The sequence below is a fragment of the Lampetra planeri genome, chromosome 48 (genome assembly GCF_965212315.1).
Source record: "Lampetra planeri chromosome 48, kcLamPlan1.2.h2, whole genome shotgun sequence".
In the NCBI taxonomy this organism is placed as follows: Eukaryota; Metazoa; Chordata; class Hyperoartia; order Petromyzontiformes; family Petromyzontidae; genus Lampetra; species Lampetra planeri.
This window is the reverse complement of record NC_136154.1, coordinates 6,425,341-6,438,100: the sequence shown is the minus strand read 5'-3', so window position 1 is coordinate 6,438,100 and position 12,760 is coordinate 6,425,341. Positions and strand designations below refer to the sequence as shown.

General features: G+C 51.8%; 1 protein-coding gene across 1 annotated transcript in view; it reads right to left on the bottom strand.

Annotated features, from left to right (window-relative positions):
• Positions 1-12,760, bottom strand: part of LOC144733731 (IgGFc-binding protein-like) — a 44,312-nt gene that overhangs the window by 18,940 nt on the left and 12,612 nt on the right. The window contains exons 10-19 of the mRNA XM_078615754.1: positions 11,878-12,154; positions 11,147-11,382; positions 10,408-10,525; positions 8,882-9,065; positions 8,341-8,627; positions 5,594-5,808; positions 4,907-5,057; positions 4,290-4,381; positions 2,154-2,291; positions 904-1,205 (exon numbers count right to left, since the gene is read on the bottom strand). Coding sequence (XP_078471880.1) covers positions 904-1,205; positions 2,154-2,291; positions 4,290-4,381; positions 4,907-5,057; positions 5,594-5,808; positions 8,341-8,627; positions 8,882-9,065; positions 10,408-10,525; positions 11,147-11,382; positions 11,878-12,154 — 2,000 coding nt within the window. The remainder of the gene's footprint in view (positions 1-903; positions 1,206-2,153; positions 2,292-4,289; positions 4,382-4,906; positions 5,058-5,593; positions 5,809-8,340; positions 8,628-8,881; positions 9,066-10,407; positions 10,526-11,146; positions 11,383-11,877; positions 12,155-12,760) is intronic.

Genomic DNA, 12,760 nt, shown 5'->3' with positions numbered 1-12,760 from the left:
AGGGCTGTCACCGGCGAAAACGCCATAACACAACAACTTTTCACCGTGGCCACTTCACGCCCCATGGCAGCGAAGGGCAATGGGAGCGACTCTGCAGTCCAATTTCAGGCCTAGTGCAGGCTTTTGCAATGTTTTGGATTTGGCTTAACTTTGGCTTGATCTAGTGCAGGCTCTGCATTGTCTAAAGTCTAATGCATTTGGTAATAGACATAGCCAGCACAGACTGCGATTTTTCTCAGGCCTATAATAGGCTCTGCACTGTCTTAGGCCTAACGCTGATTATTTTTGGCCTATTACAGGCTGTGCGTAGTCATACGCCTAATTAATTTGGTGCTGACCCTATTGCTGGTTTCCACTTTGCCTCAGATTTTGAAATTGGGTCTGCCATTGTCGTAGGTCTCACACATTTGGCATTCAGCCTAATATAGGCTTCCCATTCCCTTCAGGGGAATGCATCCATAAGTTGGCTGAGTGCAAGTTATTGTCCCAGGTTGCCAACACTGAGAAAACAAAAATTGGGATATATCACGGAAAACAGAAGCATATCTCACAATGCCAAACAAGGGTAGTACTCCACGTGAATTCACAGTCTTGAGTGGTGCATGATTATGCAACTGACAAGAAAAAAGTGTACTTTTAATGCCAGGTTGGAAAGATCTGCAGGTGTCCAATGACGGCCACCTCAAAAACACAAGGTAATCTTGAGGGGGGGAGGGGGGTGCGGGGATGGGGGAAAAGGACAGCTTGGCAACGCTATTCCCAGGCCTAGTGCATTCAGCATCGGGCCCAACACAGGCATACGGCAAACGCCGAGACCACGCGAAGTGTGGCATTATCCTAGCCGGGCCAGCGAGGCTTATTCGTTTGGGGGAAGGATCCGACTGTGAGACCACCGTAGCTCACGTGTCGATGATGCCCGGCTCCTCCACCTTCCAGCTGTTGCCGAATTCGGAGGCGCTGTGCGTCTGCGAGCCATCCCGGCGTGTGAAGTCATCGGCGGGGAAGCCGTCCATGTTGCCGCAGAGGCCGCAGAGTGACGCCACAAAGATGGTGGGCAGCTTGACGCTTGCGCGGTATATTCCGTCGTAGAGGGCCTCGAGGCCGAAGTCGGCCGACACGCGCATGTAGTGGCCGGAGCGAGTCACCGAAAACTCGTGGCCGCTGCTGTTGTAGTAGAACGGCAGGTTCAGGCTCACGCCATTTAGCTGCAAGGGGAGAGGTAAGGCGAAGTGAGGATGGACGACAGGTGTCGGTGGGGGCTCTCTATCGGACCACGCCCGTCGTTCACTCGTCAGGGGAGGTTTTCCGCTGCTCGAGTAAACGACGGCATGGCGCCCCGTTTGCAAGTTGTTGGCAGCCCTAAGCCAATTGCGTAAATTACGCCTGCCCATGACGGGACGAAAATAGTTAACGCAGAGCAAAGAACGGTGGGCCTCACATGCAGTGGTGGCGCCACGTTTTAATTCAACCGTGTAGGAATGACGCTAATGCGATGATCTGAACCCCGACTGAGGTTTAAGCCCACAGTTGTATCTGATTGAGAGTTGGGTGCTTTTTGACTATGAATATAAACATCACAATCACTGTTAAAATGGCACGCATGGAAGAGTTGGTTAAATTATTGGGAAGGCATCGCACAGTAGGTAATGTTGGGGGGGGGGGGGGTTGCGGTGGTGGGACATGGAGAGGAAACCCACAAATGGGGAGACAGAGAGAGAGGAGGATAAGGTGACGAGTAGGAGACAGAACATCAGCAGGAAACACAGGGGGAAAAAGAGCATAAGGACAAAAAAGCTACATGAATGACAAAACTGGGCAGAAGAGAATCTCCACAAAGGGATGAATAGAACAGAGAACAGCAGGAGATACAGTGGAGGAGACATAGAGAAGGAGGAAACATGGAGGAAAGAACGAGATTCATTGGGGAAGACATAGAGAGATGAAAGAAGATACATTGATGAACAGACAAAGACACATAAGGGATTACTTCCAGATTGAAGAGACCCTGAGGAGCAGACGAGGCCACGGGGGATTAGAGATTGAGGGGACAATGAGTAGCAGACGGAGACACGACACACTGGGCGAGACATCGACGAGGAGACACAGCAGGAGCAGAAGGGGGGTTTGGGGTCAGAGTGACGCGTGGCACTCACGGAAACTTTGGAGCCGGCAGCGAGTATCACCCGGTACCCGTAGATGTCGACGATGACCTCACGCGTATACGCCACCTCCCAGTTGCCCGGACGATTCTCGTTCTTCACCTTCACGCTCCAGTCGGCGCCCGAGCACGGCTGCAAAGGCAAACGTCCCCCACGTAGCCTTAAGCTTACTGTTGGGGCAAGCGCTGCTGTCGTGTTGTTTGCCGCGAACGGGAATCGAACCTCGGGTCTGCCGGGTTTGTAGCACAGCGCACTAACCGTTATGCTGCCTCTCCCATGCATACATACAGGAAGTCCTCATTTAATACGCTAGTCGTAGCGGTAGTAGATGAGTTCCTAAAAAGTGCCGAATGTAGCTAAAACAATTTCCCCATAAGTTTGGCGAGATACGATGTACCACGAAGCACGCCGTTCGGTGAGATGGCGGAACTAATAACTGAGGGTACACCGCCGCGTTACTGTATAATTCCACGCACTGTATTACTACACATACTGTATCATTCCGTGTACTGTACTATTCTGCATTACTGTATCACTCTATGTTAAAGTATCACTCGGCGTTACTGTATCATTTTATGTTACTGTATGATTTTCACGTACCGTATCACCGTACCGCCCAGCCGCGCAGCTCAAAAAACTAGTTCATTGACGAAAACTCAGAAATTCTGTTATAATGGAGCGGCGCGCTCTGCGTTGCAACGGAGCGGTCATTAACACGTTATAACGGAGCGCGCGTTCTGTGACATAAGCCTTGCCCAACGGAAAATGAACCCACGTTGCATAGCGAAAATGTATGGCGGCGGTGTGAAAACCACCGCCACGCGTTAAAACGGGGTACTTACCGGTGGCCGAGGGGAGTCGTTAAGACGGGAGATAGTCACTGCTCCGCGCGGCTTATACTGATGGCATGTTATGCCTCGGCAAGGTAAGGTAATTTACCATTTTTACCGGGTAAAAGGGTAAAGGTGTCGACATGCCAAGGGGTAAGGTAAAGGGTAGGGTAAAGGTAGCTTGGAAGAATTACCCGGTAGGGTAAAGGTAGCGCGAAGTATTACCCGGTAAATACGGTACCTTGTTTACCGCTAAAAGCTCCGTGGCGCAGTCCGTGGCCTCCATTTAATAAGTAATATTTGAAAAAACGTTTTTAAAAATAAGCTTTTATAAAATGTACGAGTAATGGCAGAACTCCACGACTCCAGGAAGCGGCCCCGAAGCTTGCCACAACGTAAGGGACCATGGCCAATTACAGCCAACGTTAGTTGACCGTGGACAATGAGACCCAAGGCGAAACATAACATCTAAAAAATAATGTTTAAAATATATATTTTTATGAGAATATATTGTCATCAGTATGACATAAGTATACCAAGTTTGCAGTCGATACCACATTGGGAAGTAGGTTAAAATTGAGTTACAAGATTTGAGGATACAACAACGACGACAACGATGACAACGACAACAACGACAACAAGCGTGTACAATTGGAATCATCGAGAGTATTCTATATGATTAAAGCGATCTACCTAGCATTTACCGTTATAAACCTTTTTAATGTGTAGTAGTACACCAGTAATTACCCTGTAATCGGGTAATTTGTATGGGGTAAGGGTAAAAGGTAGGGTAAAGGTAGGCTCGTTGCTTTTTACCTTTTACCTGTTACCTTTATCTGCTAAAGGGTAAAAGGTAAGGGTAGAGCGATTGTATTGTGGGAAGGTAAAAGGTAGGGTAAAGGTAGGCTCGTTGTTTTTACCTTTTAACTTTTACCTTACCTTGCCGAGGCCTACGTCAGGTTCACTGGGCGGGTGTAGGTTACGTTGTTCGGAAGCTTTTGTGAGGTGCACTTGCCCTCCTCCGAAAAAAACCTCCCTCACGTCCCCACTGTTCGCCGTTTATACATGTGTGGGGCAGTGAGCGCCAATCTCCTCCCCTTTCCCAGAGGCCCCCAGGAGCACTGTGTTTGGACTTCGGTCGTCCCGCGGAAATTTTCTGTTACCCCTTCGCTCGATACGCTTCGTGCCTTTTCACCGGGCTCTTGTAAAGTAGAAAATAAAAAAAGGCGAAGGACTTTACGTAAACACATTAATTTTACGCACACCCTTCGGATACGAATGCGCAGGCCACGGGTCTCACCTGCGTGAGCACGTACGTGTACGTGCCCTGGAAGTTGAACTTGCGTCCGTCGAACGTCGAGTAGTGGGGGTCGCCCCACGCGGTGCACTCCACTGGTGAGACACAACGCGGAGCTCATGGTCAACGACGGGAATACGGACGGCGATTCCTCTTCTCATAAACATTCGACTTACGGACTTTCAGAGATACGAACAAACCTGTCCGTAATGCATCTTGGGGTGACTTTGGCTGTAGTTACTCACGTAACTTGGGGTGACTTTGGCCGTAGTTACTCACGTAACTTGGGGTGACTTTGGCTGTAGTTACTCATGTAACTTGGGGTGACTATGGCTGTAGATACTCACGTAACCTGGAGTAACTATGGCTGTAGTTATTCACGTAACTTGATGTGACTTTGGTTGTAGTTACTCATGTAACTTGGGGTGACTATGGTTGTAGTTATGTAACCTAGGGTAGCTATGGCTGTAGTTATTCACGTAACTTGGGGTGACTATGGCTGTAGTTACTCACTTAGCTTGGGGTGACTATGACTGTAGTCACTGACGTATCTCGGAATTACCATGGTCATCGGTGACCCATGTGTATGCTGCGGGCTGACCGTGGCTGCAGTGACTCACAGATTCTGGGCTGGCAGCCGTAGTCTCCCTGGGGCCCGGCGCCGCAGTAGTTCAGGGTCAGGTCACAAGGGTTCTTCTGGCACTGGATGTTGCCCGAGGACACGCATGTGCACTGAGCAGAGCAGTCCTTCTTCCAGAAGACATCCTTCACCTGACGGCCACATGAGGATCGGACGTATGTGTGTGAGTGGGGTGGAGCGGTGGTGTAGCGGTTAGCGCTACGCTGCGCTACGAACCTGGCCAGCCGAGTTCGATTCCCTCTCACGGCCAACACCATTGGCGATTATCTGGACTGGTCCTGGGCCTCCCCTAGGTCGACTCAGTCTCAAATGAGTCATGGTGCGGTGTGTAAAACATCACCATACACTCTCTGCTCCAGAAACCAAGGCTTTCTGTCTAAGTCCTCGGTCAAGGTTCGCTCATTCTCCACTGCTGTCCCCCATCACTTGGAATTCCTTCCATCCAGAATCCCGTGTTGTCGACTCCCTGCCCCTGTTCAAGTCCAAGATCAAGATCTTCCCAATTTTTAAAGGCCGACAAACCGATCGCCTCTTTCTCTCTCTCCATAAGAACAGGTCTCTTGCTTTCTCTACAGCGTCTTCATGAGTGATGAGACGGCAACCATTCCCTTGTTACCCCAGTCCCATATCCCCCCAACCCGAGGTGGCAGGAACTCGCTGCGCTTGCCACGCTCACCTTGTAGTACTTGCCGTCGTCGTCCTTGCAACCGCACAGCGCCGGGGCGACACACTCGTCTCCGTCCCACACGTGGGCCGGGTCAAGACACTCGCAGGTCTCGCCGCACGCGTCAGCGCAGTCCGCTGGGGCGCTGGGGTCGTAGCACGTGGCCGGGCACGCGTTACCGCAGTCCTTGAAGGCCGCGCTCGCTCCGCAGTCGATCTCTGCGGTGGTCGGTGACGAGGGTTGATGGGTGCGGGGGGGACAAGAGTCAGGGAAAAGACGCACTCACAAAGGGGCAGACGGAACGGAGAGTGGGCGAGTGCCACTAGGATGTGCTGTGTGTGCGATTGGTGGATATTTTAGTTGGCACAGCAGGGGGCACAGGTGGTGCATTGGCCAGTCATCTCAGTCAGTCAACCCATAGCATTTACTGGGTCTGCCCCGTGACCTCCTGCCAGAGGGCGTTCGATACTTCACGTGGCCTCAATGTGCACTTAGCCTGGCATAAGTGCCCTGGTGACGTGACCGCCATTTAGTGGTGAATGGCATGATGGGGGAATTGCAGCTTAGCGGTTGGGGCACTGTGCACGGCCACCAACACCACTAGGTCGACTCGGCCTCAAATGAGTACCTGGTGTGGTGTGTAGTAAACATCGTCACGAGGGAGATAAAGGTGGCCAGGCTTGGCTTGGCGCTGGCCACCCACCCCTTTGCATCCTGGAGCTGGCCTTGATCGGTGCTACTTGCTAACGGAACTTGCCCCAACAGTCTGTTAAAGGCTACACGGGGATCTTTGTCTTTTGTGTGTGATTGGTGATAGTGTGTGAGATGGAAGTCGATTGTGGAGAGGTTCATGCTTTGGATTACACTGAATAAATAATGCCCATTAAATAAGTAATGATAGTACGGTGGGTTTCAGAGGCCCATGTGGAGAATAAAGCCCGTCTAGTCCTCTTTGCTCAAACACGTGGTTGGTCTATTGACTTGTAGGGGGCAGGGGGACCTCCACAGAGGGGGTGCCAATCTGCTCCTTAACCTGGCCATGATGGCTGATGACATCACTTCCTGTTAGCACCAGGACAGAGCCAGGCTCTTACCCCAAAATAGGCCTGACCTTACACCCACCTCACCCTATCACTTCACGTATCTGTGTGTGTGCGTCACTGTATGTGGACCTCTGTGTGTGTGTGTGTTTGTGAGGATGCTACCGGTCAGTTGGAGGCAGTCGCCCTCCAACAAATACTGAGGGCAGATGAGCGACGCTCACAACAACGAGTGGAGCGCTGGGCAGCTGAGATGCAGCGAGTTGGCACAGGAGCTGGTGCATCTACCAGTCATCTAAGTCAGCCAACCCATGGCAGCTGGGTTTGTCCTGTGACCTCCTGTCAGCGAGCCTTCGACACTTCACATGGCCTCAACGTGTACCTGGTCTGGCACAGGCGCCGTGGTAACGTCACCATCACTTAGTGGCGATTAGCGGGTAAGAGGCCTACGTGGAGTTTAAAGACTGTCTAATCCTGGTTGCAGTGACCAGCAGCAGGGGTCCTCCACAGGGGGGCGCCAATCTGCACTTCAATCTGGGCATGGTGGCTGATGATATCACTTCCTGTTAGTACCAATACCAAAAAGGCCTTTAACCCCCACGTAGGCCTCTTAACCCCACCCTACCCTTCAATAATTACTCTTGAATAATGAACCAAACAAAAACTATCCTACACTCAATCTTGATTTGAAGCTGCGTGACTGCAGGAATTCACACTCTTTGGTTCTTTCGGTAAAGTTACGTAGGTATAAAATAAAATAAATCACGACGTTTCGGGCGCAACACAAGCGTCTGTCATCAGGTTTACCTGATGAAGAGTATCCTACCCTAAAAACACAGCCATCGGGTGTCTCCCTGGGTGTCTTTCTGTCTGGCAGTCTACCCCAAAATCAGCGGTGTGAATTTAAATATTCTTGGTTCTTTCGGTAAAGTCACGCCTGATGAAGACCGCTTGTGTTGCAATCGAAACGTCGTGGGTTTTTTGCGTTTATTCTTTTAAATTTATTAGTTTTTTTTGTATTTTATGCAATTTTTTATTTATTACTTTTTTTCTATCGACGTGACTTTACCGAAAGAACCAAGAATATCAATGCCTGCAGACACGAAAGTTTTAAGTCAGAAATTAAAATGTCGACGTGCCTATTCTTCCCGATGCCCATAGCCAGCCATAGTCACGGCTGTTCCCCTCCCCCCCCCAATTGGCAAAACAGCACCCTCTTTAGGGGTGGGAAGTGTTCGCAGAAGCAGCAGTATGCACGTGTCCAGTGTTGTTTTGTTAGAAGTTTCAGTGTTGGTGGTGGTGTAACGCGATGCATCGTCACATTTCCCCAAATCGCTTGCCACCATCCCCCCCACGACCCCCGCCTATCGCCGGGGTAACCCAACCCCGGTACCTACCCAGGGCCAGATTATTTAGGCCTAAGTCAAGTAAGCTACATCTTAAGGGCTTCAGAATGTGGCTTGCCGTCGAACAAAGACGGTCACGAAGTGGCAGTCAAACACTCTTAAACGTATGGAATTGAAAGTCTGGCGGACCCAGGGAAAAATCCGCATGACCACGTGGAGAGAAACATGCTAACTCGAAATAAACAGCAGGCATCAGGGCCAGGATCGAACCAAAAACCTCCTGTATACCAGGCAAGGAAGTTAACATCTCCTAGCCACCATGACACCCATAACCCCTCCCCCCTTCCTTCCCGGAGGCACCTACCGCACTTGGTGGCATTCCTCCAGTTTGCCGCGAAGGCAACGCCCTCGCCATTGCAGGCCCTCACGTAGCCCTGCACTGCCTGGCACAGGACGGCCACGTCCAGCTTGGCGAGCACGAGGTCGTAGACGCAGTCGGCGTGGTGGGGCACCGGGTCCACGACGGCGAAGCACGGGGCCAGGGGGCTCGCCGGGTCGCTCAGGAGGCCGCAGTTGTCGCCGAAGCCCGCCTTGATGTTGAGGAAGTAGTCCAGGGAGACGTTGGCCGAGACACCCGTGTCGCTGCTCCCGCTGAAAGGGGCGAGAGGCGCGTGAGGTGAGTTACGCGCGCGGGGTGTGGTGCGTCGGCGGGGAATGCACAAGCGGGCGGGTTCGTAGCGCGCGGTGGCGTACGCGCCGCCGCCGCATTGGCTTTTCACTGCTTTGCTCTCCGCGACATCGGTAACGAGAACAAACTCGACGGGTGACTCGCGCACACGTAATTATTTTTTTTGACCGCGGATAGGACGCCAACGTTCGACGGGGGGAAACTCTCGCCCTCGCACCTCTCGCTGACGGCCTTCTCCTGAAGCTCCCAGCTGTTGCCAAACTCGGCGGCGCTTCCCGCCAGCGTGCCGTTGGGGGTCATGAAGTCGTCGCTGGGGTCATTGTTCCAGAGGCCGCAGAGGCCGCACGTGGCAGCGGCGTAGACGTCCTTGTTGAGGAGGTGGACACGCACGCGGCTCATCCCTGCACACGGCAGTGCCGAAGATAATCAGTGGGGGTGGGGGGGTGAGGGGGGTTGGTTTGTGAGCTGCCCCTCGTCCGATCGTGATACAAATGTAATTCGGAATAAAAAAATAGGCATCACAGGTTCACCAATTTTTGCCAAGGATAATACAATGCTAGCGAATTAGGGGTGGGGTTGGGGTTAAGAGGCCTTTTTTGTCCTGGTGCAAACAGGAAGTGATGTCATCAGCGACCATGCATGTGTGTATGTACCTTGGACTTCTGTCGCACCATACGTAGAAATGAGATTTCAATCTAGATGACTTAAAAGTGCATAGCTCCTGTGGCTTTCTAATATCGGAAGGAAGAGCATTCCAGACGCCCGCAGAAGCGCATCTACGACCAGGTTGAGGAGCAAATTGGTGCTCTCTGATAGAGGCCCCCCTGCTGCTGGCGACTGCAGCTCGATTCAAGAGCCGAATGGCTCACAGGGCTATACCAAATAGACTGAAAACTAAACTGAAAACTAAACATCATACACTGACTCACTCATCATACGCTGACTCACACATCATACACTCACTCACACTACCACTGACTCACTCACACATCATACGCTGACTTACACATCATACACTCACTCACTCACACTACCACTGACTCACACATCATACACTGGGAGTGTCATGCTGCCAGCTATTGCTGCAAGTTTGGTCGTACGTGCTCTGTATATCGTTTATTGTAAAATTTTGAATCACAGTTCCTGTGATTACTGTTGTAACATTGTTTTTATAGCTTTATTTTGGTGATTCGAAAACATATGGTTAATCTAAATTGTCTTATAGTTGTTATTGTTGACTTGCACCACATTAGGATTTTTGCACACAGCGTTTTAATTCGTTTTTTTTTTTATTTGCTGGTTTATTCCAGGATGTTTCTATTACGCGTCGTCGCTTTAAGAAGTTCTGTGTTCATATTTTGTTTGTTGCGGTTGCACCCGACTTAAGAGCCGAATGGCTCACAGGGCTATTCCTAATAAATGAACTTGAACTTGAAGAGATCGACCACGTGTGTGACAAACGACAGACTAAACAGGCTTTATACCCCACATAGGCCTCTTAGCCTCACCCTATGATAGGCAGTGCCTCTCACAGGGTAATGCACACACACACACACACACATGTATTTTTGAACTCCACTTAGCCCTACAAGCCGAGTAAAGAATTAAATGTCACGTTTGTAACAAAAACAATTACAAAAAACGCCTTTTCAGAGACGTGGCTGTGATGCAGGGCATGTCGAGTCCCTCAGAGGCTCTTCGGCAAGCCGAGGCAAAAGAAACAACCCTCGCTGAATCCCTCACCATTGTACTCGACTTTCAAGAAGGCGCCGGTGTTGAGCTCGAAGTACTCGCCGGACTTGGTGATGCGGAAAAGCTCAGCGGGGTGGTAATACGGCACGTTCACCGCCACGCCGTCAAGCTGCGGAAGCGAAGGGTGGGGGTATGCACAAACACCGCGACCGCGTGAACATCGCCGCTGGGGAGACAAAGGTGGTCGGGCGTGGCACTGGCCACCCGCCTCCCTGCGTGTGCCGCAGTGCCGGCCTTCGTATGTGCTGCTACTCGCTAACAGTCCGGTCAGGCTACACGGGGGGACCTTTCGTCTTTGTCCCTGTGCACGCACACGCAGGTGACATGGGTTGACTGAGATAACTGGCTGAGGCACGACCTATGCTTCCTACTATGCAACTCACTCACAAACTCACCCACTGACACACAGACCAAGGTGCTATGGATTAATGAATGTGCCAGGCTGGATGACAGGAGGTAACAGGACAGACCCAGCAGGTGCCATGGGTTGATTGAGTTGACTGACAGATACACCACCTTTGCCCCCTACGGTGCCATCTCGCTACGTTTTATCTGCCCGGCGCTTCGCTCATTGTTGTGTGCCCTCCGTCGTTGCTGGAGGGCGACTGCCTCCAACTGGCCTGGTCCAAGCATCCTGTCGCGAGCCTCGTCTCAAACACTCGCTCGCACACGCACACATACGCACGCACGCACACACAAGCATGCATACACACACACCCGGCGCACGTACCCGGACTTTGTTGTCGCGGATGAAGGAGATGGTGTGGTTGTAGATCTCGGTGTGCACCTCACGCGTCCACGACACGTCGGCGCGCCGCCGGTGCTCGTTCTTCACCAGGATGCGCCACGGCACCGGCAGGTTGGAGATGCAGTTGGAGGCGAGGACGACGGTGCGCGTGCCCATGAAGTTGAAGTGGTTGCCGTCGAAGGAGCGGTAGTGAGGGTCGCCCACACCATGGCACCACGCTACGGGCGGGCGATGAATGGGGTGCGGTTACAGGCGGGTTTCCGAGGTTTAGAAAGCGCCAGGGCGGTGGGGATGGCGGCGTCGCGTGGTTAATCTGTCGCACGGCAATTCCACCATTTTTTAAAAGGTCACGTGATCGTGCCCCTTTGTAGGGTTCCTGTCGCGCTGAAATTGGGTTGCCGTTCCTGGAGTTTCTGTTATCCAGCCCCGGTGTATTGTGCCGGGCTCGCATTGAGTTGCAATTTGAAATGAAAAAATGTCACGTGATCTTTTCCCTTATGCCTACAAGGTGCCTCGACACATTAGTGGATGGCACCTTGCAAACGACCGTAAATTATGATTACTGCTATACACAAGACACGAATGCGTTGCTCAATGAAGAACACACGACCACTGTCTCCTCCTCCTCCCCCTCCTCCCCCTCCTCATCCTCCTCAACCCCCTCAACCCTCCTCATCCTCCTCCTCTCCCTCCTCCACCTCCGTGCCACTCACCGTAATAGACCTTCTTCAGCCGGAAGCGCCAGTCCTTCTTGACGCGCGCGTTCGTGTTGCTGACTCCTACGCCGCCGACGACGCCCCTCATGGCGCCCTCGTCCACCGTGATGTAGTGCTCCACGCCTCCGTTGAAGACCGACGCCGGGCTCGTGAACTGCACCTGGGTGTTGCCCGGTAGCAGCGTGGCACTCGTCCCGTCCAACTTGAAGACCTCGCTGTCGCCCCGCACCTCGAAGAAGCGGAAGAAGGCACCACTCGCCGACGGAAGGGCGACCTGCGCAGGCGCGGTGGGCGGCGGAGATCAGCGGGGGTTAGTGGGGAGGAGGGGGTTATAGGTCAGGCCCAGTTCAGTGTGGGGTGGGAGAGGTGAGAAGGCTGTTGTTGAATTGGAGGTCACGGGACAGACCCGGGAAATAACCCCTCTTAGCCGATGGCCATTGGTTCCATGAAACCTGTCGTTGGTCATTAAGCGAATATAGGAAATGCACGTTAAAGGCTCAATTCGTTCCCGGAGCATCTGAAGTTACCCCTTTTTCAACCCCCAAAAAATGTTTACTTTACATAATGCAGGTGTTTTTTGGGTTAAATTGCGTAAATATATAAATGTTGTGTCGTTAAACCCGCCACCACCCGACACAGCCAATTAGCAAGGTTTCTCACAAAAAACAACATGCCAGTTCGTTACTAGTACAGCACACCAATGTGTTGGAAAGCCAAGCCACAACATTTAAAATCTGAGTACGACGTTTCGCCAATAATTACAACGAGCATCATCAGGCGACAGCCAGATTTGTGGAGAAGTCCTCCTGTTTTGTAAATATACTAACAACATTATTAACACATAATATTAAAAGAAGCAAGGTTAATCAATGCATTCATT